The 27629-nt window shown below is 37.3% G+C and overlaps 1 protein-coding gene across 5 annotated transcripts in view; it reads left to right on the top strand.

Moving 5' to 3' along the window:
• The window catches only part of LOC127658534 (semaphorin-5B-like), a 182561-nt gene that overhangs the window by 75563 nt on the left and 79369 nt on the right, over positions 1-27629 (top strand). For all 5 annotated transcript variants that reach the window (XM_052147870.1, XM_052147869.1, XM_052147871.1 and 2 more), the window contains 3 exons: positions 2700-2940; positions 18389-18488; positions 18960-19005. In XM_052147870.1, the coding sequence (XP_052003830.1) occupies positions 2754-2940; positions 18389-18488; positions 18960-19005 (333 nt within the window). In that variant the 5' untranslated portion in view covers positions 2700-2753. The remainder of the gene's footprint in view (positions 1-2699; positions 2941-18388; positions 18489-18959; positions 19006-27629) is intronic.

Raw genomic sequence — 27629 nt, 5'->3', positions numbered from 1 at the left:
GACTGTCAGTCCCCCTTTAATTCCTATGTCATATGAGCATACGCTGTGTGTGAGGTAGATTGACAGGCAGCTTTGTGTTGAAAGCGCAGTGGTTGAGCTAAGTGCTGCGTGCTGTAATATGACTGCACTGCACTTGGAGTAAAGATGGAGATGTCATGCCTTCCATCACCTCTAATAAGATCAACTGTGATATTAAAACTCCTCCGCATATGAAGGAGACGGAAGTGCCTGAGCGCTTAAGGGGTGTTATGCTAATCGAGCCAAGCCACCACTTACTACCAGGAACTTTTAACAACAGCACCCCACACCCCGTTTCCTACCCCTGTTTCCCAGTGCCAGTCAGCAGAATTACTGCATGTTTTTCACCTCCATATAATAACACTAATTGTCTTGATTCAGAAGCTTTTTAGCTTGCTAAATAGCTTTACTTTCACAAAAGAGCTCTTCTAAAGAGTTCCTCTAAATTTACAGTATATAGTCAGTATACGGTTTAAAGGAATAGTTCACCCAAAGATTCAGTCACTTACTCACCCATACAGTCACCTGTATGACTTTCTTTCTTCAATGGAACATAAAAGGAGATGTTTTGCAGTATGTTAGTCTCAGTTACTGTTTACTTTCAGTGCATATTGTTATAGCTAATGGTGACTGAGGCTGTAATTCTGCCTAGCATCTCCTTTTGTTTTTCAAAAAAGAAAATGTTTGGAACGACATGAGGGTAAGCGATGACAGAATTATATTTGCTGTTGGGGTCAATATAGTTGGTACAATCCTCCAACAATAGCCACTTTGCAATGCCTGCATTACATTCATATGCAAAACATTCACGGCTGAAGTTTGCTGCACAAATTGTTCAGTTCAGACTGAAATTATCAGGGACCTTGGGAAAAAAAGTAGACCTCAGCCATATAATTAGCCAATACTTGGGAATGTCAATAAATATAGATTTTTAAGTAAGTTAATTTACATGATATATGCCGATTAATTAATTCGCAAATATCCCATATATAAATATTGGTAGAGAAAGGCCCCCAAAGAACAATAATTCAATATACTGTATAATGATGAAATAATTATACAAAAAATTATATTTTTCATAATTAAAAGTATTATAAATATATTAGATAATTAAAATGTAATACACTGTTGTGGCAAACGAGTAAAGCATTGATGAGATAATACAAACAGTGATTGTATACAGTTGATTTCCATATAAAGCCTTTTGAACATAGGCCTTTTATTGTCCTGCATTCCACAATAATCTGTCTGAGATATATTTATGTTACAGCATTACAATTAAAGACTTGTTATTGTACATATGTGTCAGACAGATGCTTTTGGAGTTTCACAGTTTTGTTGCATTGCTTCATAAACACAGCAGTTTTAAGTCACTGTGTCAAGTTAAACATAGTTTGAAACATAGAATAACACATCCAGAGTCCAGAGAAGCCTGAGTGTAGTTTATTGTCTATACCAGACCGTAATTTAAAAGGTAACTAAACACCTGCTCAGAGTCTGACTCCACCCACTAGAAATATTTGAAAATGCTGGAAAAGTGGGCAGACCCCGGCGGGGATAGAGGGAACGAACCGAGTGCGGGGCTGAGCGGGGGTGGGCACCTGAGACTCGTAGTGACGGATTAATTGACAGCTGCTGTCAGACTCTATGTTATTATTATTCCTCACACGGTCGCAAGACGACATGTACATGAATCTGGCGTGGTGAGCTGGAACCTGCTTACGTCAGCTGTCACCGCTTACGTCACGAAGTACCGCAACAGCCAATAGGAAAATTCAACTGCAGTAGCCACCGTTCAACCTGAAGAGGGCAGCACTCAGACGTTTTTACACCATATATTGTACAATTAAAACACTTTATACACAAATGTCAAAAAAATTACTTGAATCAATGACCAGTACCAATAAAGCCCCATGCTTACAGATCATTAACTAAAAAAAGTTGGTTTAGGGTTTAGTTACCCTTTAAGTTGTTATTTGCTGAAATCAAATTAAATCAGTTATAAAGTCCATAAACAGTACTGAAATCCAATATGGCGTCTACTTTGATAGCATCAAATCTCATTGGTTCTTACATGTCTATGTCATAACGTCATATCGCAATCTCATTTTTGTGACTAGCTGGATCATGTTGCTGGATACAGAATATGCACTGGATTAAAATATGAATATGAATTTTAAAACAGAAGTGTTCATTGGTTTATTATTTAGTATTAGTTCATTCTATTTATTGATTACAAAATGTTGTCTTATTAGAACATCATTGAATTCAAATGTTTATTGCTATTTTGTAGCCATCTGCCACCCTGCACTGTAGATATCAGCATCGACATTGGCCATTTAAAAAGTCATTGGTAAACCCTAGTGGTACATAGTGGCTAAATTTAAAAAAATATTTAAATATATGACCTTATTGCATTGTCTTTCTGCTTATACAAATTTGATGTGTTGTCATAAAGTTAAGCAGTAGTCATTTTTCTCATCAATAGTTCTGTGCTTTTGCACAATATGATTAGAATTGATCTTTCTTCTTTCTCTTTACCTCTCTCTCTCTCTCTCTCTCTCTCTCTCTCTCTCTTTATCTCAAAGTCAGAAGAAAATTATGGAAACAGCTGTAAAGAGGATTACAATATTGAAGAAAATAGCATATTTAGTGTGAATCTCTCTCTTTCCTCCAAACAGGTGCATTCCAAAGGCCCACCTTGGCAGCTAGAGGAGAGGTCGGCCTCCGTCACCATGACAGTGTTGCCTCTGGACGTGGCTTCCCTGGCTGTGTCCGGCCTTATCCTCTGTTTCATCACTCTTCCATTTCCTGTTACATTATCCCAGAAGGCCCCTGTGCCCACAGAGCCTGTCCCAACCCCAGCACCGCACACAAGGTCAGAGTGTTCCCGCTTAGAGCACCCCATCGTCTCTATTCAAGGTAAATACTGATGTCTCTCACAAACACAATACTCCCACTATATTATGGCAATATTTTTACTCTCTAGGGACCTGTTATTGCACACTTGTCAGTCTCCAGCAGCTATATGACCTTAATAAACATTGGCAATGGTTTTCTAGGCTAACCCTGAACTATTTAAAACTGACAAAGCACTTTTGAAAGGTAGCATATAAACATTGTCAAGTCAAGTCAAGTCAATTTTATTTGTATAGCGCCTTTCACAACACACATCGTTTCAAAGCAGCTTTACAGAATATTAGCATTAACAGACGATAAGAACTGTAATGTCTATAAAGTCGATTAATCATCATTGTGTAATTAGATAAAATACAAATTTTAATAGTGTTTATAAATAATTAAATGATAATTGTATTAATAACCCCAGTGAGCAAGCTGTAGGCGACTGTGGCAAGGAACACAAAACTCCATAAGATGTAGATTAATGGAGAAAAATAACCTTGGGAGAAACCAGACTCACTGTGGGGGCCAGTTCCTCTCTGGCTAACATCATGAATATAATGTATATATTACATATGTATAGTTAAAATCATGGTTTAAAATTATTAAACTAAGTGATAAGGGTCATTGATTAAACATAGATTGTGTTTGAACTGTAAGATTAATGACCAAAGTCTTTGAAGTCCATCTTGATTAATTGCAGAAGTTCACAGATGCAATTGTCCTTGTTAATTGGCTGATGAAGGCTTTTGTTGGCAATTGTTAGTCTAAGCATTTCATTTCAGGATCGTAGTCCATAAATAGACCGAGGTGATGCAGGTTGGAGTTGGCATAATTTCATCCTCTGAAGTCCGTCATTATAGATTGAAGTGATGTTTGGCTGGCACCGGCTGCATTTAGTCATCATCATTCTGCGACATGTAGCAGTGGAGTCCAACATGAAGCAGGAAAGGTGCTGGATCCAGCCGGTTCTGGTGACCTCAGGATAGGAGTCCCGAGGTTGAGACAGGGAAACAAATAAAAAGATGTAAGCGTAGATGCCATTGAATTTATTGCAGAGTTAGAGATCATGCTCAATGTTTCTGGTTTCTGGTTCCGGCAGACCCAACTAAAGCAGCCTAATTGTGGGATAAATTAGGTGTATGCCTGGCTAAATAGATGAGTCTTTAGTCTAGACTTAAACTGAGAGAGTGTGTCTGCATCTCGAACAGTGTTTGGGAGACTATTCCATAGTTTAGGAGCCAAATATGAAAAGGATCTTCCTCCTTTAGTGGATTTTGATATTCTAGGAACTATTAATAGGCCAGAATTTTGCAATCTTAATGAACGTGTTGGAATATAGCGTGTTAGAACATCACTTAAGTACTGCGGAGCTAGACCATTCAAAGCTTTGTACGTAGTTAACAGAATTTTAAAATCAATACGGAATTTTTTTTACGGAATCAATTTTTTACGGAATCAATTTAACAGGTAGCCAATGTAACGATGATAAAATGGGGCTAATATGATCATATTTCTTGGTTCTCGTCAGCACTCTGGCTGCTGCATTTTGAACCAATTGAAGTTTATTTATTGATCTTGCTGGAAATCCTCCCAGTAATGCATTACAATAATCTAGTCTTGAGGTCATGAACGCATGAATTAGATTTTCGGCATCAGCAACCGAGAGCATATGCCTTAATTTAGCAATATTTCTTAGGTGGAAGAATGCTGTTCTACAAACATTTGTAATTTGATTTTCAAAGGACAGATTGGTATCAAATATAACACCTAAGTTCTTTGCTGTTGAAGATGATGTAACAGTACATCCATCTAGAGTCAAATTATATTTTAGTGGCTTATTTTTAGAGTTTTTGGTCCAATAATTAGAACCTCTGTTTTGTCAGAATTGAGTAGAAGGAAATTTCTGGCCATCCAATCTTTTATTTCATTGATACACTCTGCTAATTTTGAGAATTGTGAAATCTCATCAGGTTTTGAAGAAATATAAAGTTGTGTATCGTCAGCATAGCAGTGGAAACTTATTCCACGATTCCTGATAATATCTCCCAGGGGAAGCATATACATGGAGAAAAGCAGAGGCCCTAAAACTGATCCCTGTGGCACTCCATACTTTACTTTTGTTTGGTTTGACAATTCCTCATTTAAATAGACAAAGTGGTAGCGGTCTGCTAAATATGACCTAAACCATGCTAATGCCACTCCACAAATTCCAACATAATTCTCCAGCCTATTCAAGAGAATGTTGTGATCTATCGTGTCGAATGCAGCACTAAGATCTAAAAGCACTAGAAGAGAAATGCAGCCGCGATCAGATGATAAGAGCAAGTCATTTGTAACTCTGATAAGTGCAGTCTCTGTACTGTGATGAGGCCTAAATCCTGATTGAAATTCTTCATATATACTATTTCTCTGTAGAAATGAACATATTTGGGAGGATACTACCTTTTCTAGTATTTTTGACTTAAACGGGAGATTTGAAATCGGTCTATAATTAGCAAGTTCTCCAGGATCAAGTTGTGGCTTCTTAATTAGTGGTTTGATAATTGCCATTTTAAAGTTTCTTGGGACATGTCCTAAGCATAGCGAGGAGTTAATGATATTAAGAAGAGGTTCTGATATTACAGGAGATACCTCTTTTAAGAGCTTAGTTGGTATAGGATCTAACAAACAAGTTGTGGCTTTTGATGTTTCGATAAGTTTTGTTAGCTCTTCATGACCTATGATAGCGAAGGATTGAAGTTGCACATGAGGGAAATTATTCGACACTGTTTTCTGAGGTGCTATGACAGATGATTGCATAATTCCAATTTTATTTCTGATTATTTCAATTTTATCTGTAAAGAAATTCATGAAGTCATTACTCTTGAGCTGTGACGTAATATCTGGTTCGGTTGAGGCTTTATTCCTAACCAATTTAGCCACAGTACTGAATAAACATCTAGGATTGTTGTGGTTATTTTCTATGAGTTTACTAAAATATGCTGACCTGGCAGCTTTGAGTGCGTGTTTGTAGCTACAGACACTATCCTTCCATGCACCCTGAAATACTTCTAATTTTGTATTTTTCCACATGCGCTCCATTTTCCGAGCTGCTCTCTTGAGAGCATGAGTGTGATCATTGTACCATGGTGCAGGGCTTATTTCTTTAATTTTCTTTAATCGAAGTGGGGCGACAACATCAAGGGTGCTAGAGAAGACTGCATTTAAATTTTTTGTTATTTCATCAAGTTCTTCTGGGCTTTGGGGTTTATTGAGTATATGAGATAGATCTGGAAGAGTATTAGTGAAGTGATCTTTAGTGGTCGAAAGAATAGTTCTACCTGAACGATAGCGTGGTGTAGATTGAGTAACATCAGCTGATTGCAGCATGCAAGATACGAGGTAATCATCCGAGATGTCATCGCTCTGCTGCAGAATTTCTGTATTATCAACATCAACTCCATATGAAAGAATTAAATCTAGCGTATGATTATGGCGATGAGTTGGTCCTGTTACATTTTGTCTGACTCAAAGAGAGTTGAGAATATCGATAAATGCTAATCCCAATGTATCATTTTCATTATCTATGTGAATGTTGAAGTCACCAACAATTAAGGCTCTATCTACAGTAACTACAAGATCTGATAAAAAATTTGCAAATTCACTAAGGAAATCTGAATAAGGCCCGGCTGACAAACATTGTCAGCCGTCCCTCTACACACCTCAGTCAGTTTTAATTGCTGATAAACAGCTATTTAATTCTTGTTTTGCAGGAGTGTGGTCAGGCACGTCCACAACCATTTATACTCCACTGCTTAGGATTAAAGGAATAGTTCACTTATAAAGGACAACTTTGAATAATCAATTTCGAGTGAATAAAGCTACATTTTGAGTCTTTTGAAGTTATATGATAATTTTGTTTGAGAAACAGACAAAAATGTAAGTCTAGTGTAGGCCTATACTTACTTTTCCTGTGTGCCTTTACACCTCACACAAAGTTGATCACTCTATCCTTTAAAAGTATGCTATTTTGACCATGAGACCGCATGGACCCATTTGATGTACCTGCTTTATGAATGATTTGTAATATTCTTTAGTTCAGTCAACACCAGGCACATGTGCAGGCGAAACACAGATACACGGACTGTCAGTGTGTTTAGAAAAACTTGGCTGCACGTGGACGGTGCAATGTGCATCACATGCACTTTGCGAGACATAGCGGAAAGCGAAAAACCGTAGTATACCATGACCATATTCTTAACATGTCATTCTTAATACTGAGTTTGAGAACCTTCTCCTCTGCTACAGCTATCAAATGTTATTCTCCTTCAAAATGACACACTGTATTCGATTATGTTGCCTGCAATAACTTGTGACATGGTATTACTCGTCGAAAGTGCCATATTTGAATTTGACCTTGAGTGCTAATGAGATTTGTGAGCTCATTCTGAGGAACTGAATTTAAATTTCGGTACGTGCCTCAAAGTTATCACATGAATTCTAGTAGATAGTATAATACTGATATCTAGTATTATACTTTTACTGATACCTTTATTTATATATATATATATATATATATATATATATATATATATATATATATATATATATATATATATATAATATATTATAATTTAAATTTGAGCTTTACAGCCAAGATCATCATATGGAAATCAGCAGTGTGTACATTCTTCAAAATTTCTTCTTTTGTGTTCCACTGAAGAAAAATAATAATAACAGTATTTGAGTTTATAATGACATGAAGGTGAATAAATGAAAGCATCATTATTTTTTTATTTTTTTTCCCAGTGCCCAGTGTGTCTGGGGTGCTTGCGTGATGTTGTTTTTCACTATCTATGTTAGACAGGCATAGACTGCACATCTGTATGTATATATTTTTTTTAAAATTCTGTTTATCTTCTTCATGGGACATCCACACATCTCAGACATAGCTGGAGTGTACTGATGATGGCAAGCTTTGATGGAAATGCTGTGGAGCTCAAGAGATAAACGTCTTTCATTTCATCAAGATTTCTATCCTCCTGTATCTCAGCACACAAAGTAAACAGAATGTGCAGCCATACCTTCACATCGCTTATAAAATCTTTCTCGCATCCGACGAACAAAGGTGTTTCCTGCACTGAGAACAGATTTATTTAGATAACAGAGTGTATTTGTATTGAAAATGACCTGTTGACAATTGTCTTGGTGCAGAAATGCTTCATTTGTTCTACTTTCTGAAGGACATGACAAAGATTGGAGAATAATGCCTCGTGGGAAACAAAAGGAATTGATGACCAGGGGGCTCTATATTATATATTAAATCTACCTGGACATTAGGGCAGCCATGACTCATATAGACATTGCCTAGGGCTAGTTCCATTTATTGCTACCAAATATACTCTAAATTGTCATTTGTTTGCATTGTTATCAAAGCAACTGGATTTTTCTTTCTTTCGAGGGTGTTGAAATAGGACTAGAATTACAGATGTCCTGGTTCACTAAGCTGAAATACAGTACAATTTGCGAAAAAGCAGTAAAAAACTGGATAAGCAAGTTAATATCTTTTTGGTCCTCTCTAGCAAGGTGACATTTTCATTTTTTGGTCTTGGTATCCAATTCTCTTCAGTAATTTTAGCACTTCAAAGAAAAGCCATGCTGGCAGCGCTTTCTTGAAAAGTGCTGCTCAACAATTGGTTTTGCATTGCAAGCTAGCACACCTTAAAATAATTTTTTTTATGTGTACTCAGTGGAATGGAAGTCGCATAGTACACCTTAATACCTTCTTTTATGCTGAAGCAGTGGTATGGAAGTCCTGGAACAATGAAAGTGTTGGCTGAACTTGAGATTAGGCTCTTTGAAGGATGAGAGTTTTTTAATTGGCACGACTCAGTGGAGTTACATAAAGCGTATTGAGGGGCCCCTATATCTGATCTCTGACAAGGTCCACAGATTCACACGTTTTTGAATCATTCTAACGCTAAACATGGAAATGATTCTCTTTTAAGATGGTTGAGCATGGTAGAGCATGACCACCTTGGTGGGCCTCATTCTACTTGCTAAAACCCTTCTGTAGCTTAGGTCTAACAACCTTAAGAAGTGCAGTGGAGGTTCTGATTTGTAGAAATTTTGATTTGGTAACCTAAACAAATTATTACAATAATTTTACAGTACTTCTTAACATTTGTCATATCATATATTTGCCCTGAGGACAACTGGTTGTTTTAGTGTAGATTTCTTGCTTTCAAACATAAATTTTAAATGACCATCTCCACACATTTTGTACCTTAAAGGGGACCTATAAATTCACTTTTATATGGTGTTTGAACATAAATGTGTGTTGGCAGTGTGTGTAAACAACCACCCTATAATGATAAAAATCCACCCAGTCCTTTTTTTTAATCCCCATTAATCATAAGCACTGTCTCCGAACAAGCCGTTTGCAGATTCTGTAAAAAGTGACGTCACTTTGTACAGGCCCTGCCCACGACTCTTGATGGACACTGCCACACTTGTACTTTAATTAATAAGTGAAAATTACATTCAACATGTTTGTTAGTTGTTATGCCAACTGAAAAAAAACGTCTTCTATTTTTGGTGATTAGAAACAATAGTATCTTTCCTACTTTCTCCACATTACTCCACTTCGACAGTGATTACCAAGTTGCTTACCTCGATAGGGTATTGTTGGCATGTCAATGTTTTTTCCTGGTTGACTTCGGAAGGTTGCGAAAGTTTTAAACAAGCTTTTTTTTTTTTGCAGTGTAGTTTCAATAGGAATGGAGAAACTTTGAATCTTCAAGTACATTAGCCTACACTTTAAAATGTTTTATTCCAAAATATCAAGGCAATTTAGATTTTGCATGATAAGACTACCACTTAAGGATCACAGCTCCATTACTATTGCTCTGTGGTTAAATAATGCCACATTGAAAGCAACTTGATACTTTTTTCCTTTCAGAAAATGGCCTTATTTTTTCATCCCTGGTTATACGTGACAATCGAAAATCATGGCAAGCATCTGTAAACCAGCAGTAGCGAAAGCATGCTGGTACTGCAAAGCTTTTCAGATGAGTTTAGATATCTGGGGACATCATGTGATTGGATTTTTTTTTTTTGTCCGTTTGTCATATACTGTTTTATAATCTTCAGTGTCAGTGTGTAATCCAATGTTATTATGACTAAGCTTGCACAACCACACCTGCATTCAGAGTCTATCTACATGGATGTCAATATATCACTACAAAAACATTTATGCTGAGATGAGAAATTCCAGGCCTTAGGAAACAGCTGACCAGATTTTATTGTCATAAAATTTCAACATTTAATCGTTACTTGGGTAGCTTGGCACATTTGCAGGCAACATAGACCTTGAAAACAGCACAATTTAAGAGCTAATGTTGGGTATGTTTTGTCTTTGCAGGTCTATTGCCAGAAACATAATGCAAAGCCTTAACCTGTTAGGCTACAATTACAGTAATCTGTCCCAAGAGGAGCGGTGCCACAGGGCCATTGTCTACCTTCTACTCATTGTAATTGGCTTGAGATTGTTTGTCACGTCTGTAGAACATGTTCAGAAACCAATCTCTAGCAGGTAATAGTGCTGTTGTTTAAGCACCGGACCCATTTAAAGGGCCCTTGAGAAATACAAAAAACAATGTCGTTCTTTAACTTCAGCCCTTTCGCTGTCTCCCTACACCTAATTTGTTTGTGACATCAGAGGTTCCGATGCCTGAACAGTTTTGTCACGTTGTTGGGCCCTCTGACAACACAGAAGCAGAATTTAGTGGCTGCTTATCCTCAAGTGAGTCTAACCTTGGGCTTCAATTGAAACGCAAGGTTTACATTTGCTGACTGTGAATGAAATGGAACTTGGTAAGTGGTTTGTACAGATAGCAGCGGCCCCTGTGTCTAGCTCCAACTTCCTCACTCTTCTGCTTGCCCTTTCCCATCCATTGTGGACACAAGACATTCTACGCTTGAATGGACATTTGAAATTGCCAGCGCTGAATGTTCCTCTCATTGGCTTTGTGGAACGTGCTTTTTCAGACCTTTGCCTGACTGAAATGGCCCTCGATTTATGGCCTTATCCCTCGAGTGCCTTTACTCTGCTCGTCCTCTCCTGTTGTGCCATGGCATTTCTTGGGGTGCCCATTGTCTTCCTATTTTTATATTCAGAGTCTGGGTAAGAGGATTTGGATTCCTGAAGCACTCTCTACTCATGCGTAGACCACAGGTTCTCTGGGGACACAACTGCATGGAAATCACACCGCAGGCATGGAGAAAGAGATCAGGAGGCTAAACAAAGGCAAATTCGGACTGTGCTTGGATAAACTGCTGTCTGCATCTTCCGATAAGATTCTCTGAGCTCTGATGAGAGATGCGCTAATCTTTTGAGAGGAGAAAATCAGGGGTATCCCTTGGGCAGTTTTCAGATGGTACTGAAAGATCTTGCTTTGTTAAATTCAAATAAAAATATTAGTGTTGTCAAAAGACTAAAACAATTAAAAGCAATTAATATTGTGATTTTTATTTTATTATTATTAATAACTCAAAGGAACCTGATGCTGTTAATGCAATTAAGTTTTAGTTACATTGCAAGGAAAGGAAGCAAACAATACATAAACGTTTTGTAAATATGTGTCGACAACACTTGTATTTGAACATACTGTATGTGCATTATGGACAGAGGTAGATTTCTGCAACTCGTCTCACTCACACTTTTACTTGTCTCACTCACACACAGTAATACACTCTTTCCAATTTGCATATGTCTCACCTAATCAAGACAGTATCAAACTAAAATAAATTATAAGATAGCAGGTTTCTCGAACAGCATTTCACCGAAGGTGACATTACCTGATGAGTGTGAATTTGCTGGGCCGCCTTGAGTCAATGGTCATCTATATTCACTTTCTCATATTGATTCAGGATAGGACTGCTGCTGATGTGCAATTGGATTAGTTTCACCTTGTTTCTTTTGTGAAGTATTTCTCAATGACAACGTTTATCCCTCATACTCATAGTGCATAGAAATTTTGGCCAATTCACTCCCTGTCCACTTTTCAGAAATAAATTAGTTGTCTCAGTATTTAGTGATTAGCTTAATGACCAACAGTAATATAATAATTATTTTATTTACATAATAAATGGGTCAATGATTAAAAAGACAAAAATTAGGACAATGTCAAAAATAAATTCACTATCCATGATCAAACTCTTTAAGGATTATGGTTAATGGCTTCTCATTTGCATAATGCTGTACAGTATAGTGTTATTGTGTTGTGTTTTGTAAAATTTTAATGATCTGTTTTACTTTATATGCAAATATATATATATATGCATATATATATATATATATATATATATATATAGAATATAAAACATAAATTCACTTGGTAGAGTATGATCCTGATATAGCACACAGAAAAAAAGGTAAATAAAAAATAGGTAATAAAAAAAACCTTATAATAACTTCTCACTTCTCATCAACAGCTTCTCAATTTTGGGGGAAATGATTCAGCCTCATATACAGTACAGTTGAAATGTTAATGATGCAAATAAAGTAACAGTCAGAGTCTGGATCATAGCGCATATTAATTATTCTAATTGAATTGTCTTACACATTGCCATACACATTTTGACTAATTTAAATAAGCTTTCAGCAACAATTGAGAGTTTAGCACTCTCCGCTCTGTTTGACACATTTTACCATTTCTAAATCTATTCTGCAGATTTACCCTCAAAATGGAAATACATTTTTAGGAGTTAAACAATGGCAGTCACTTCAATACCTGCAGCATGGCCCAAATCACCCCTTCTGTCTTGCTCTCTGCATGTGGCATAAAGAGCCAGTCACTTCTACATTTGTTTGGACAAAAAACAATAAGAATGATGATTTATGTCTTGTGGAGCCTCTAAAATGCAGGCTTTTAAACCTGTTCTTTTCTCCTTGATCTAGTGGCTAACACATTAAACTCTTCCAGTATGTGTTTGGGGACAGAACGTAATAATCGTCCATCAACTCTTTTCTGGACCAGCCCTCATATTTAGCCCTTTTTATTGTTTATGGATTGCTGGGCAGCAGGCAGACTTGATGACGTGTGGAACATGTCCAGTCATATAAAACTACCTTTAGAGAGGGATAGAAGTCCATCAGACAGGGCGATTTACAGTCAATAATCCTGTAAGAGGCTATTCACACAGGATGCGTTTCTGCATCCATCTGTGCAGTTTTTTCTTTTATTTTTCGGATTTTTCTTCTTTTTTTTAATCGTTTTTCCACATTCATGACTGTTGTGCCACTGTCATGCATGGCACCCCATTAAATCCTGTTCTCCTTGGGAAGTTGTTTGTAATGTTTGATCAGAAGTGTCATGTGTTACTAATTCCTTTTTTGCTTATCAAATAAAAATAGTGATCAGTAAATACAGTAGTACCGTATCCATTTGCCATATAGCTTGTTATTCAGTGTTTTGATTTAGTGACGTGAAGTACATGTGCTTAATGTGTTAGCTTTGTATGATGATTTATTAGCTTGCTAATACATTTGATTTTTGATAATTAGATTTTTGGAAGAATGCATCCTTTGTGAGCTGTCCCTAAGAGATGAAAAAAAAAAAATCTTCAAACAGGTTCAACCAGTGGTCCAGCCACATTTTGTTGATTTTCTTTGCTAGCTTTTTCTAGCTTTGCCTGATTTTTAACTGTGTTATGATTTGGGCTGACTCTGGTCTGCAGTGTTAAGCTTTGCGTGTCTGAAGCACAGTGGTGGGGCCAGATGACTCAGAGGTTATCATAAGAGCCCACCAGCCCACAGAATACATGTTGTATGTCAGTGCATCTCTGCTATGCTCTGTTTATGAAGCATGCACACAGTACTCGTCCAGATAGGAGTGTGGAGACTCACTCTAGTTCAAGCTCCATGGGTTGGAACAGGGTTGTAGCCCACCCTACAAAAGCAATGCACCCTAACTGGAGTAGTTACAGTCTTTTCTATGAGGACACAGACTGCAGGCAACCATGCAGAGAATGGTTGTAGTATTATCAGGAGATTTGTGTATGGAACATATATCATATCTGGGTTTCAGTTATGCTAACCCCCTTTGCATGCGTTTTTGCTACCCATGAATAAATTGTTCATTTTTGTGGCTTTTAGCAAACTTTTCTTGCTTGAAAAGTTGGCCTACTTTGTCATTTTATACATGCTATCTCTGTTTACTGACTTGTGCATTTCAGGGTGTAAAAAGGGGGGTAAAGGTCCTGTCAAACTTTAATTACAATTTTCTGTTGTAGGCTAACAAGCAAAAAAATCACTGTGAAATGTTACATTTTAGCCTACTTCATCTTACATCAGTGGATCCATCCATTGGCTCAAATAACTTTGATTTGATTAATCTCAGTGATGAGTCTTTTTAATCTGTTCACCAAAAAGATTCGTTCAGATTACTTAACTGATTCTCCAGTAGATGGAACCAAATGACCGTCTTTTATGCTTTGAACAAGGAAAAAGACGATTATTCAGTAATTCACGACTGGAAAAAGTCTAATGATCTTTTATTAAAATTTGCGTCTCAACAATTCTAATAAGAGACTTCAGCACTGCGGAGTGTTTAAGCAACATAGGCCTGCGCATTTCCCCACAAATGTCAACAAAGCATATTTATCATACTGTGAACTGCTGAGCATGTCTTTAATGAAGCTATACAAAAACAGACAATACTAGCCTAGAAAATAAATATGAGTTTCAATAAAGTCTGTATGCCATTGTAATAAGTTGTTTATCACTCAATTTTATTCATAATTCATCCCAGATGTGTATGACTTTCTTCTGCAGAATGCAACAAACAAAGATTTTTAGAAGAATATTTGAATTCTGTTGGTCCATTCAATGCAAGTGAATAGTGACCAGAACTCAGAAGGTCCAGACAGCACATAAAGGCATCATAAAAGTAATCAATATAACTCTAGTGGTTAAATCCCTTCCTGAAGCGATATGATAGGTGTTGGTCAGAAACAAATAAATACCCTTTTTCTATAAAGTTTCCTCCCTGTCCAGTAGGTGGTGATATGCATGAAGAATGCAAATCACCAAAAACCAAAGAATATGAAGGTTAAAATTAAAATTGATAGTTAAAATGTTATTACATTTTGATCTGTTTCTCACCCACACTTATCATATAGATTCTGAAGATATGGATTAAAACACTAGAGTCGTATGGATTACTTTTATGCTGCCTTCATGTGCTGTTTAGATCTTCTTATCTCTGATTACCATTCACTTGCTTTGTGAGGACCTACAGAGCTGAGATATTCATTCTTTGTTTGTGTTCTGCTGAATAAAGAAAGTCATATGCATCTGGGTTCAGCGAAGTCACAGCCTAAATTTTCAACATAGCAGAGTGGAGTTTTTAAATGCAACTACTTTATCACTTACCGCTTTAGTCACATACATTTATGTATATCAGTAACCATTTGATGCATATTGTACATTTTCACACAGAGAAAATAGCATGTATTTGACCAAATCAGCAAGCTGACTAACATGTATTATGGTGTCAAAATAAGAGGATTCTTTCTGGCAACAAAGCTCTTGAGTGTCACATACACATAATTACGACTTCAGAATTGTGTAGTAGGATAATTCTGGTAGCACTTGAAGGCAGCATTAAATAGCTTTTTTAAGTGGCACTGATATAACTTAAGTCTCCGTCTCATATGTTTGCTCATCATTTTAAACAAGTTTGTCAGAAGTACTGTTCATTTCTTTATTTGTAAAATGTTTTAAGTTGAAATGTATTTTATATTTTTTATGTATACTGTATAACATGCAAATATTCATTATATTTATGAATAGATTAACATTATGTAAACCATCAGATGCAAACCTGAACCCTAACCTTCAAAAAATAATCTTTGTCATTGAGGTGCAGCTGACAAAGGTTGGGTACCCCTGTATTATGTTATATTCTGTGAGCTGTCTCACTCCTGACCTACAGTAATGGATCAATAAACTCCATAAGCTTCAAGATTGTGCTGCTTTTTATTATTTATATAAAGAATAAGACAAAGGCTCCTTCTTTGTCCTCCCCAGTCATTAATCACTGTCTGTTTGGTTGCTGTTTCTTGATGTACTATATTCAATATGATTCTCTATCATTCTCTTTGAACACGTTCTGTCAGAGACATCAAAGGCCATAATCACACTCCAAACATGAGTGAGAGGGATGCTGTGGTTGCATTGTAACTTGTGGATGTGATAGGACTACAGAACAGATTGTGTTTATTGCCCTGTCATTATTTTTCCATAAAGATTGCCAGTCACTTTAAAAAGTCTTTTAATATATTGATTTAGTGGCATGGTGGTGGCTTTTCTCTGTCTTTTCCAGATATTTGCCTGTGAATTTTATGAAAACTCTTTACATTCATGAAGTTTGTGTTCCCAGTATGACAGATTGTTTTGGTGACCCCAACATCTGGATGACTCCATCTCCCATGACAGATATTGACTTTATGAAGTGGTATTTATGAAAGTCTTGTTAATGGAAAACAGTGTTTCTGCAGTATTGACCTGTGATGTGAGAATATTGCAGCTGTGTTTGTGTGACATTTGTGTGCACCTGTAGATCTGTGATGAAAAACAAAACTTTTCTTTTACAGTAGATTGTGCAGGACATTGGGAATCCTGCCTGAAAATATCAGCTTAAACCACCTTGAATTTCTAGACTGGTTTTTGCTGGTTAGTGCTGGTTTTGTGCTTGCCTAGCTTGTGGACCAGCATGGCCAAAATGTTCACCACCAAAACAAATTATTTACCAACATAGTCTTTCTGATGAAGCTGGTTGACCTTTCTGGGGACCAGCATGAATTTCCATGGTTGTCCAGGCTGTTTGGTGCTGGTCTAGCTGGTGGACCAGCATAGCCAAAATGTTCACCACCAAAACATAGTTGGTGAGCTGTTTGGCCAGCATGGTCTTTCAGATGAAGCTGGTTGACTTTGCGGAAAAGTAGAAAAGACTAGGACTAGGCTGGCCAAGATGTTTTCTACCAAAACATGACCTAGTTGACCTTATTGGATTTAGACCAGCTTAGACCAGCATATATTTAAATTTTTGCTGGTTAGTGCTGGTTCAATGCTGGCCCAGCTATAGTGGACCAGCAAAGCCAAGATGCTCACCAGCAAAACTTCGATAGTGAACTGTTCCGCCAGCATGGTCGAATCAGGTTGAACTTAATGGTTAAAATTGTTAACATCATATAATAGTAAAGCAGCCATGCTGGGTAGTGAGTATTATACCATGATTTTGGGGCCCCCCTGCAGCTGCAGGCCCTGGGGCTTAAGCCCTGGTAAGCACATGCATTAATGTGGCCCTGGCCGTAAGTATCTGCCAGGGCAAATTGTTGTGATTTCCGAAAATTTGTATCAAACAGCGCTTTTATGTTCTGAGATTCCTTGGTAAGCAGAGCTTTGAAGTGTCATGTTAAATTAGGTTCAGCACTTCAGATTAGGCCAAGCTAGCTTTATGCCTAATTGTTACCCTGGTCCTCCTCACATGGTCCCTGGATAGTCATGGGAAGAATGTACTTTCATTTTCTTTGCTTAGTGACTCTAATGTGACTTAGTGACTTTCCATGGTAGAACTCTACTGGTTAATCCATATGTTAGACTAAACCAGTGGTTCTCAACTGGTTGGTCACAACCCAGAATTGCGTTGCAGGTCTGTTCTGATAGGAACATGAAAGGCAGGCAAAGAGCAATGCTAAATGATAATTATAAAATACAACTAACCAGATAATTGTGCTTAATTAGAATAATAAAAAATAGGCTTATTAACTTTTAAAAGAGAAGAGAAATGCCCATTTCTTTTGTTGTTGATGTCAAATCTGTGTGTCCATTGTCCAATCAACCTCTGTATGTTGCTATTTTGGTGCAAATTTATCACGTCACATGGTGCCGTCTTGCTATATTAATCATGTCTTGAAAAATGATAATGAAAATATAATTTTATTAATTCATTTTATAATGAAAATATGAGCCAGACTTCATTAAATATGGGTTGAAATGAGGATAAACATAGTAAGTGAATTTGCAGTGAATTATTGGCTGCCAAGAGCATGAAGCTATCATAATTAAGAGACATTTAGAATCAAAACTGTCAAACTATAAAATAAAAAACAAAGCTGTTGAGTTTTCATGAATATTACCATGAACAGCTTTTGAATTCAATACTTTAGTATGATAGATCATTTTGCATCTGTGTTAGGTCATCACTTGGTGTTCAATCTAAAATAGGGGTCCTGAAGTAAAACAAGTTGAGATCCACATGACTAAACCATCAGTTATAGATTTTACTATTGTATACTTACATGTCAGAATTTTCAAGGTTTGTCAAACGCAATGGCTTGATGAAAGCCGTGAGGTCAAATATCTCATAATCAAATATCTGACTATATTACTAATGTACCAACATTTGCTTCTCTTTTACAGCACTAAGCCCATTGATCTCCACTTTCTCCCACCCTGGTGTTAGGGACTACTCCCAGCTTACCATTGATCTCACCCGGAATGAACTTATAGTGGGAGCGAGGTAAAAATTTTACATTTAAAATTTGAGCACAATATTTGGCATAGATATCTCATATGATCTGGCCAAAGCCGGGATCGTTGCATGAACTTGATCAATATGTAAACACAAGTTTGTTTTAATCACAGTGTGGTCCAAAAGTATTAAAACCACATTGACAATTTGGGATTATTTTAATTTAAGCCTGGAAATAAACTGAATTTTTTAGGATTTGGAATCATTTACAACAAAGTTATGTAAAATGAAGAAAAAAGATGATTGACTATTTCTAGATCACTAATCAAATGGAAGCAAATTTGTAATTTTGACCATTTTAACCATTTTTACAAAAGGACAGTTTTGCTTGCTTCCATGAAAATCTTCCATGAAAGCACATATTTATCATCATAGCATATTGATGTGTATATTTTCATTGTATCTCTAGTGGTTTAATGATATAAAACCTTTTTTGCATTCTCTTTCATTTCTACACAGAAACTACCTCTTCAGATTGAATTTAAGCAACATTTCACTAATTCAGGTAAGAAGCAGGCCTGCACTCTGTGTATTAATGGTCATGCCTAAATCATGATTTCTGGCTGATCTTTTTTCTGTAACTTTGGCTTTGGCTCTCTGTCAGACCTTTGGCTGTCACGGAGCTCTGGCTTATAGCTGTTCATCCTGAAATTAGTGATTCAGCTCCCAAAGTCATCTGGAAAGGCTTCAAAGGCCTTCATTTCCCAGCATAGATAGAGCAAAGTTGGTGTCCTTTGTGAAAGTAGTGTTTTTACTCTGGATTGGTGCTGCAACCACTTTGAGTTCTCAGAAGGTCAGCCAGGGCTGTCTGAGGTCTAAATAAAGCAATAAAATGAGAGCGTGGCAGCTTCCCCACCTGTTGCCGTGGATACATATCAGGTTGATTCCTCTAAAATCTCTGTGCCGTGTCTGATATATATGTCAGATATTTATTGAATGATCTTGCAGACTATTCGTAATGTTTCATGCATGACACAGCTTGTAGTGAAGGCTGAATAAAATGTACTTGAGAGTGCCAACGCACTACTGCTTGCAGAACAAAAAGAAACTCAATAAGTTACTATTTCTACTCAATTCACATATTCCCATGTCTGCAGCAGCTGTTTTGTTTCAATGATGTTGCTAAATTTGTTTGCGGTTTTCTCAGCCATCCCAGTGGAGAAGATTATGTGCAATTTCATTTTGTTGCACCTCACTGTCGCCTGAGTAGCTCTCTCTTACTCTCCTGGGTGATCCCAAACCGGGAATAAACAAGCGCAATCTTTCTTCATTTGGACTAACTGGAGCATCAAAAGTGGAGGCAGGATTCAAATTGATGAGCAGCACCTTGCCAGCCTTTGAAGGAAAGTGTCTGTGCCTAAACGGCAAACAGAGGGAGAACAGAAGAATTGCATTAGGATATGCTAGAGGTTGAGGAAGTGTGTAGGAAAAATCAGCTGGAAGGATTTATGCATTTTAGATTTCCATCAGACTGAATTGAGTCATCTTTACCTAAATGTACATATTATGAATTAAGCATATAATTTAAAGTATTTAATTGAACTAGCATCACACTTATGCTTAGTTTATAATAATGTAGATTATTTAAAGATTACTCAGTTTAGTTTAATAGGATTTTGGCAGCTAATTGAAATGTGTAAATCTTCAAAAACTGAGTTTAATTGAATTTGCAAAACAATGGTGCTTGAATTGTAATCAAAACACCAATTACAACATTTATTGTTTCTACAATAATGCCCAAAAATGGACCTGGTCAACTCTGTATTGCAATCCACTGCTGATGTTCAAAAAATGAAAATCAATCAAGTTGCCCAAAATACATTTCCATTACCCAGAGGTTACTTTCCCTTTTATTTCATTACTGTCTTAGAGACACAACTGAGATGTTAAAGATATCTTATTTGTGACTTTTCTTTCTTAAGGTCACCTAAAAATAAAGAATCTACCCCTTTAATGTAGCAACAATGACAGCAGTAAAAGTGTGATCATGTTTAGTTTCAATTTAGTTAGATTTCAGCACCTATATATCATGTCTTGCAGCTGGAGATTCCACTATGTTTCATTTTTTTCCTTGACAAAAGCCATTGTGATTGTGCAGACTGATGTCTGTATAGTATCTTTTCACATTCATTTATTCATATTACATCACACATTCTCTCTCGTATTCATCTACCTCACTGAACTTCTGTCCACACTTTGTTCCTCTTCCACCTGTGTTCCACCTCTCACCGTCTACTTTTGTCCCTCTCCTCACACCATTAGAGATCTTTCTGCCAGGAGTGTAATAAGACTGACAGAAAGCCAGCTCATCTCAGAAATGTATGTGTTGGTGCCAAACATGCAGGCATTGGCAGTTGAGAGCAGGAGCTCAGGCAAGCTTTTCCAGCTTCACCCGAATGGGAAGGGGTAAAAGAAAATATCTGATTTCTGCCCTTTGAAGGCCTGTCTGAATTATGCACAGCACTAACCCTTGGGTCCACACCTTCTGCCCTTGTTTCTGTGTGAATGTATGAATGTGGGAAAGTTGCCATTGCCAGCTAGAACGTAACTCAGGACTTTGAAAAGTGTCAAATTGATTTGAGTGAGTCTGTGGTGACACACAGGTTCTTATTAGTGATGCTTGGCAAGCATTACTTTTACTTTTATTCATACTTAATTTTTAGAAACTATTGTTCAAATTTACACTCCATGTTTTTCCAAAGCTGTATGACTTTTTTTTTTTCTTAGAACACATTTTTTTTTTAATCCCATTGATTTCATGGATTGATGGAGGGACCCGAAAAATAACTATGGACTAGAATATTATAGAGACTTGGGGGTGGACCTTGTTGACTTGGGCTTGTAAGAAACCATCCAGAACACCATAGCAACAGTATAACAATGCCCTAGTAACATGTCAGTGAGTTTGGCGCAGGCAAGCATCACTCACATTTTCATCTGAAAATGTAAAAATATATTTTAAAGTGCATTCCTTAGCCCTGAAGCAATTTACATTTATTATTACCATGTTTTCATCACTTCCGCCATCATCAAAGTATTGAGAGGGTTATTTGTGGATCCCGAGACAGAATTCAGGATGAGATCAATCCATGGTGCTCATGCCCCCTGTGTAGCTGCGTGTGCCAAGAGCACCAGAGAAACTGATGCATGAGGCAGCAGAATTTCACTGCTTCCGCCACATGGGGGGCCAGCCGTTTCATGAGATCAGGAACATCTGATGTTGGTGTCTCTATGGGGGCACAATGGAGTAGCTTAAGGCACTGTGATTGAATTCCACCCACATACTGATCTCCTTCCATGCCTTCTTGGGACTCCTACACATTATAAGTAGGTCCAATTACATGAGCAATAGAACAGAATCTCAGAAAGCAGTTTCTGTCAACTTCTATTTTCTACTCATCTGTTGATCCTGTCTTTTTGTGTACTTTTGCCCGAATGGATCGGATTAGCTGATTCACCTCTGCCTTTATCAGTTTACAAGGTGGGATGAACCTCCTTTTATGGCAATAGCTCTGTTCTAAAACCGAGTGAGCTGCCTCACTGCTTATAACAGTACCTACAAAGGCAGCTGCCTTCTTAGGCGGCATCCTAATTGTCATGGAACCTCAGTAGTTATCAATTTTGAGTACTATAAACAGGCGTCAACTTTGCACATCACACAAGTAACATTCCGCATGAGAGACTCAATTTGCAATTGAATTTCAGTTTGAATTGATTTGATTTTGTAGTTTGACATTAGCATATTGCTATGCTAACAGTACAATGATACTCTAATTGCATAGCACTCACAAATATTGGGTAAAAGAGTCAACTTTAAATTACACTAAACTATTTTTTATTGAGACTTTGAGCATTGAATTAAATACTATTCTGGATTTATAAATCTGTTACCTTGTCTGGCATTTATATTTTCACTGAGGTTATTTCAAATGATTTTGGTTACAAAATAAAGTTTACATTCAATGCTGCTTTAGAATTTGGCCAAAACTAGGTTTATTACCTTTGTAGACAACATACCTTAAGTTGCCTACCTTTTGGAACAGCCTTTGTGTAGGATTTGTGATAATGTTGTGCCTGAATTTCCATGTTGGATTATGCTGGTTTTTGCTGGTTTGGGGCTGCTGTAGCAGGAGGACCAACAAAATCATGTGTGGTGATGTGTGCATGGCTGAGCGACGTCTGTGGAGAGCGAGGCCAGGAGAGGAAACAACGGTAAGGATTGACATATGTGGGAAATCCTCTCTAACAGCTATTTTGTGTTGCAGTGAGAGCTGGAGAGGGATAAAAGGGCAGTCCAGAATGTCGGGGGGCATTTATGTGTTGTGCTGAAAAGCAAACCATTGTTGTAGACTGAAAAGTGTATGACTATAAAAGATTTATGTTGGATTGTTTGCCCGGCTCCCGCTTCCTCCTTCATAAAAGAGCAAGACATGTGTCACATTCTGCTTGTAAAACAGGTCGACCCAGCATGGTCTTTCTTTCTATACTGAGGACCAGCTTCCAAAACTCAACATGTGCTGATGATTGGCATATGAGCATACGAGGGGGTAACTGTCATGTCTGACTAATGTATTGCTCAATATAATTAGGATAATGACAGTCTATTCTCAAAGGCTGCATTAATCTATTTTGCTCATGGATATTAATTTACATTATGGCTCTATCTGATGTGAAACTGGATGTTCATGCACTTTACCCTCAAATAAACACCAAAAGCAATCTAATCTAAATGTGTTTGTGAAATCAAGTAATAATTCCTCCATTTTTATAGGCATGATGTATAGGGCAGAGTTTCGAAGGATGAGGTACAGAAGGTCTCGAAACAGAGCAAAGCTTAGATCTGTCACTTAATAGGTGCTGGATTGACTTAATTACATTCTGGAGATAGAACCAGACCAGAAGCTTGAACCCAAGGTGTCTTAGAAGTGGTATGATGTTATGCATCGAGATGAAGAGCTATGGGAGAGTAGTAATTCACTATACGAATGAGATAAAGGCCCTGATTTGACAGGTCTGGAATGTAAACAGGCTAGGCATGTAGGAGTGAGTTTGTTTGAGGAATCTGCCTCTGTCTATCACAAGTCGCCATCATTCCTTTCCTTCGTCCATTGCACTCGCTTGCGTGCAACCACACTCTCATAACACCAGTCTCCCTCCTCCTCTTAATGGAATCTTAAGTGTCACAACACCCTGTTCTGTCTTTGTTGTTGTTTGTTTTTTATGTGATGAGAGTATAGTGAATGATAGAAATTGATAGTCTGAAAGATAGTTCAGGATATGAATTTAATGCCAGAATATGCATTTAATGCCACTGAGAATTTCACAGAAAACAACAGCCACTGTTCAGTCTGAAAGTCGATGCATGGACCAAACTGAACTTTGAGAGAGTGCTTGATGTATTGTCTTTTTTTCATTTAAGACACTTGTATATGGATGAATTTACTAGCAGCTAGTTTATGTTTAGGCTGTCATTTCTCATGCATTAGAAGTAAGATACTTTAAGAATGTAACATCTTTAGTGCTGCTTGCTGCTATTGCTCATACATAGCTCAAGACTGGTTGCTCACTGAAGCTAAGCAGGGTTGAGCCTGGTCAGTAACTGGATGGGAGACCACCTGGGGAAAGGTTGCTGCTGGAAGAGGTATTAGGTAGGCCAGCATTGGGTGCTCTTTTCCAGCAGATAATCAGCACACAATTGTGCATCTTTCATTTGACCAAAAATATAAAAGGGATGGATTAGGGATGAATAATGTATTTTATGTATGAGTGTATAAGTACTTATAGAAGATTAAATAAATTACCAGCAATACAGGTAAATACAATTGGAGAGATTATTAAAACAGTCACAGGCTTCCTTCTTGTACTATTTTAGTGTATTCCACAAGACCAAGATAAGAGCAGTCGAGATTAGCCTTTCTTTGTGCAGCTTCACAATGTACAACTTAGAGAATTCTCTTGAAATAGGGTCATGCCTTATAGACTTTTTCTTTTGTATCACCATTTCATGTGACATTACATACAATGTTCACTTGTGGTTATCGAGATTCTGTAAAGGGTGAGAAAAGATTCGGGAACATCATACACAATCCTTTGGACACTTTTCTATCAAAGAAAAGGTCAATTGTCATGTTCTGACAATCAAATTGTAAAGTCTCATTACAAGGACTGTATAAAGTCTTGTAACATAAAGGCATGGCTGCTCACAAATTCTCCCATATCAATGACACTAATCTTCAGGGATAGAATGGCCATAGGGAACACTGGGACTGTCGATACCAAATTTATAATATAATGAAAATGTATGAAAAAAATGATAAGGGACAAAAACTTTTCTATTGAACGTTTTTTTTTGATAGATTCGGTGTGGTCACCCATGATTTGAACCCAGGTCTCTGTAATTTCCTTGTGAGATCCTTACATTTCCACCATTTATACATTTCACACTGTTTTTGGTGTGATTTGCTGTAATTGTGCTGCTTTTCAATGGAAAACAGTTTAAGCCACATAGAGGTGAACTAGGAAAATCCACTATATTTCAAAAAGATAATGCCCAGTAATTTATATTATATATACACAGCATGTAATACATATAGTGCTGTGGGTTTTGAATCGTGGGCTGTTTCTAGCTCTAGTCTATCCCTGTTTCACTTTATATACAGGATCCACATCCTTTTGCACTGAAAGTACATATTAAAGCTCTTGCCAGTCTATTTCCCAAATGTAAACATCTGAAACATAACCGTTCACACAGACAAGACAGAGGTCTCTGCCCTTATTCAACAGACAATAGAGACTGCTCTGAGCCGTTACCGCTTCCGCTGCTTTGGACCGAGGCCCCTGTGGTCTAGAGGTGACTGCTCTTCTCAACTGCAACCAATAAAACAGGAAGTACCAGACATGAACAAATAACAGCAGGGAATTAGAACTGTTTAGATTCTGCTCTGGTTCAATTTTGCTTTGAAATATGTTCAATGTACACAAATACTCTGCGGTGATTACGAAACAGCATCCAGCTCAACAGATGGGAATGCATGGGCATAATAATGGCGGCTGGTCGCATTTATTCTAATTATCTGACAGAAGCTTGTAGGATCACGGCAGGGGCAATGCGTCATACTCCGTTATTCATATTTCAGCTCTCGTGGGTAAACTGGGGCTCAGGAAGAGGATCCTCTAGAGTAGAGATCAAAATGAAGAAAAGCCACATTAAGCATCTCCTGTATGATATTAGGTCTCAGTGGTCGCCTAAGGTGCAAATTTCAGCTCTCTGATTTCAGAGTTCGGTGAATCTTTGCTGATTTCCATCATCTCACTCATGATTAATGTCCCTCTGCAATTTGCCCAGATTTAATTATTGATGCGGTCTTTGTCACTGGTCGGCTAATTTGTGACATATAGACACTGAGAAACAGAGAGACTGCAGCAATGAAACTCAGTAGGAAATGTCTCTTTGCTTTAGAAGAAAAGAAGACAAATGAATGCAGTTGTCTTGCAGCAGGCTATCTAGGGATTTCATCTTTGCCTATTTGTTTGGTTTTGGTTTTAACAATGTGACATTGTAAGGGAGCTGAAACCTTGATTGGAAAAATACCAGACTGATAACACGACCCCATTTGGCTGCAGCTGGAAGTGGCGTTGAACATTTTGGCATGTGTGAGCTCTACAGCTGTGGTTTAGCTGTAAATAATGCAATACAGAATGCACATTTAATCAACAAAACGCCCTAACCTAAACCCTAAACCTAACTGTCAGTGTAGTAAAAATGTAATCCCAGATGGAAAATACAATTTCTCATTGTGCTCATCATTGATAATGTAAATGTGATTTTCTGGTTTCCATGGGACTAGAAACTGTATTTGGAGTTGGATAAACCCTGTTTATTCCCTAACACTGGCGTGGTGTGCCTCAGTCGGCCATTGCTCTCTCCTTGGGAGTTTTGTTGCTAGCTGTTCGCTCAGGAGGTCTTTCTAAAATTAAAGTCATCACTTACATCCACCTGCGATGGACTGGCGACCTGTCCAGGGTGTCCCCCGCCTTTCGCCCAATGTTAGCTGGGATAGGCTCCAGCCCCCCGCGACCCTGTACACAGGATAAGCGGTTGACGATGGATGGATGGATGGACTTACATCCACAAGCAATATGGTGCATACATTGCTTTTCACCCACTACATTAAGAACTGACCTGTTGCTACATTTCTCATCCAGTTCTCTCTCTCTTTCTCTGTTGTTCTAACCTCAAGTAAATGCGTTTAGAAGGCACAGCTGTGAATCTTGAAAGGACTCCTGATTTGCTTGCCCCTTCTTTAGCTGAGCACACACACGCCTCTAGACAAAACCATGCATTAGCCTTATTCAGGCCTGCAGAGAGGAGCATACTCCCCCATGCCACACTGCCTTTTCTAATCGGCTGTTGAATATGGGGCTGGGAGAAAAGGCCATTCTGGAATGTGAAGAGACAGAAACTTTATTCTATTTTTTAATGTTCAATTTAGCATTTACATCTGTCTAGATAAACATTTGTCCTTGTTTAGATTTGATTTTCATTCCATTTCTGTTAGTTTTACTTAAGTATTTTGGTAATTATTTGTTATTTTTTAACCAACTGAATAATATTTTAAAAATATTTATTAAGCTTGGTTCATGTTTTACAGTAACACTAGTGTATACTATTAGTTAACATTAGTTAATTCTATATGAACTAGTAGTTTGATTAGGAGTACTTCGATAAATGACAATAATCATAGGAATAAATAAAAATTACATTAACCAAAATTGATAAGCTCTTTAAAAAAAATCACTGTTTATTTTGAATTCTTGATACCTTTTGTCAAGTGTTAACAATTTTTTCAGTGTTTTCTGGTTTCAGTTTAGTTTTTCTATATATTTGTTATAGTTTTCATTTTGGTTCAGGTTTAGTATTTTATAGCAAAAACCTAAACCTTAACAATAATACAATTATAATTAATGTTAATGTGTTAACTGCTAACATTGTGAAATGTTCACTATGTTAAATTATTCACTAGTTAGTTATCACTAACTAACTAGTGGTATTTTCTTGTATAATGAAAGCGGATGGTAACGTTTTCTAATATTATAGTATACTGTGTCTTAAAACAATAATAATGTTTA

This window comes from Xyrauchen texanus, chromosome 18 (assembly GCF_025860055.1).
Source record: "Xyrauchen texanus isolate HMW12.3.18 chromosome 18, RBS_HiC_50CHRs, whole genome shotgun sequence".
NCBI lineage: Eukaryota > Metazoa > Chordata > Actinopteri > Cypriniformes > Catostomidae > Xyrauchen > Xyrauchen texanus.
Note: the sequence above shows the minus strand (reverse complement) of the source record. Positions and strands in the feature narration are given on the sequence as shown.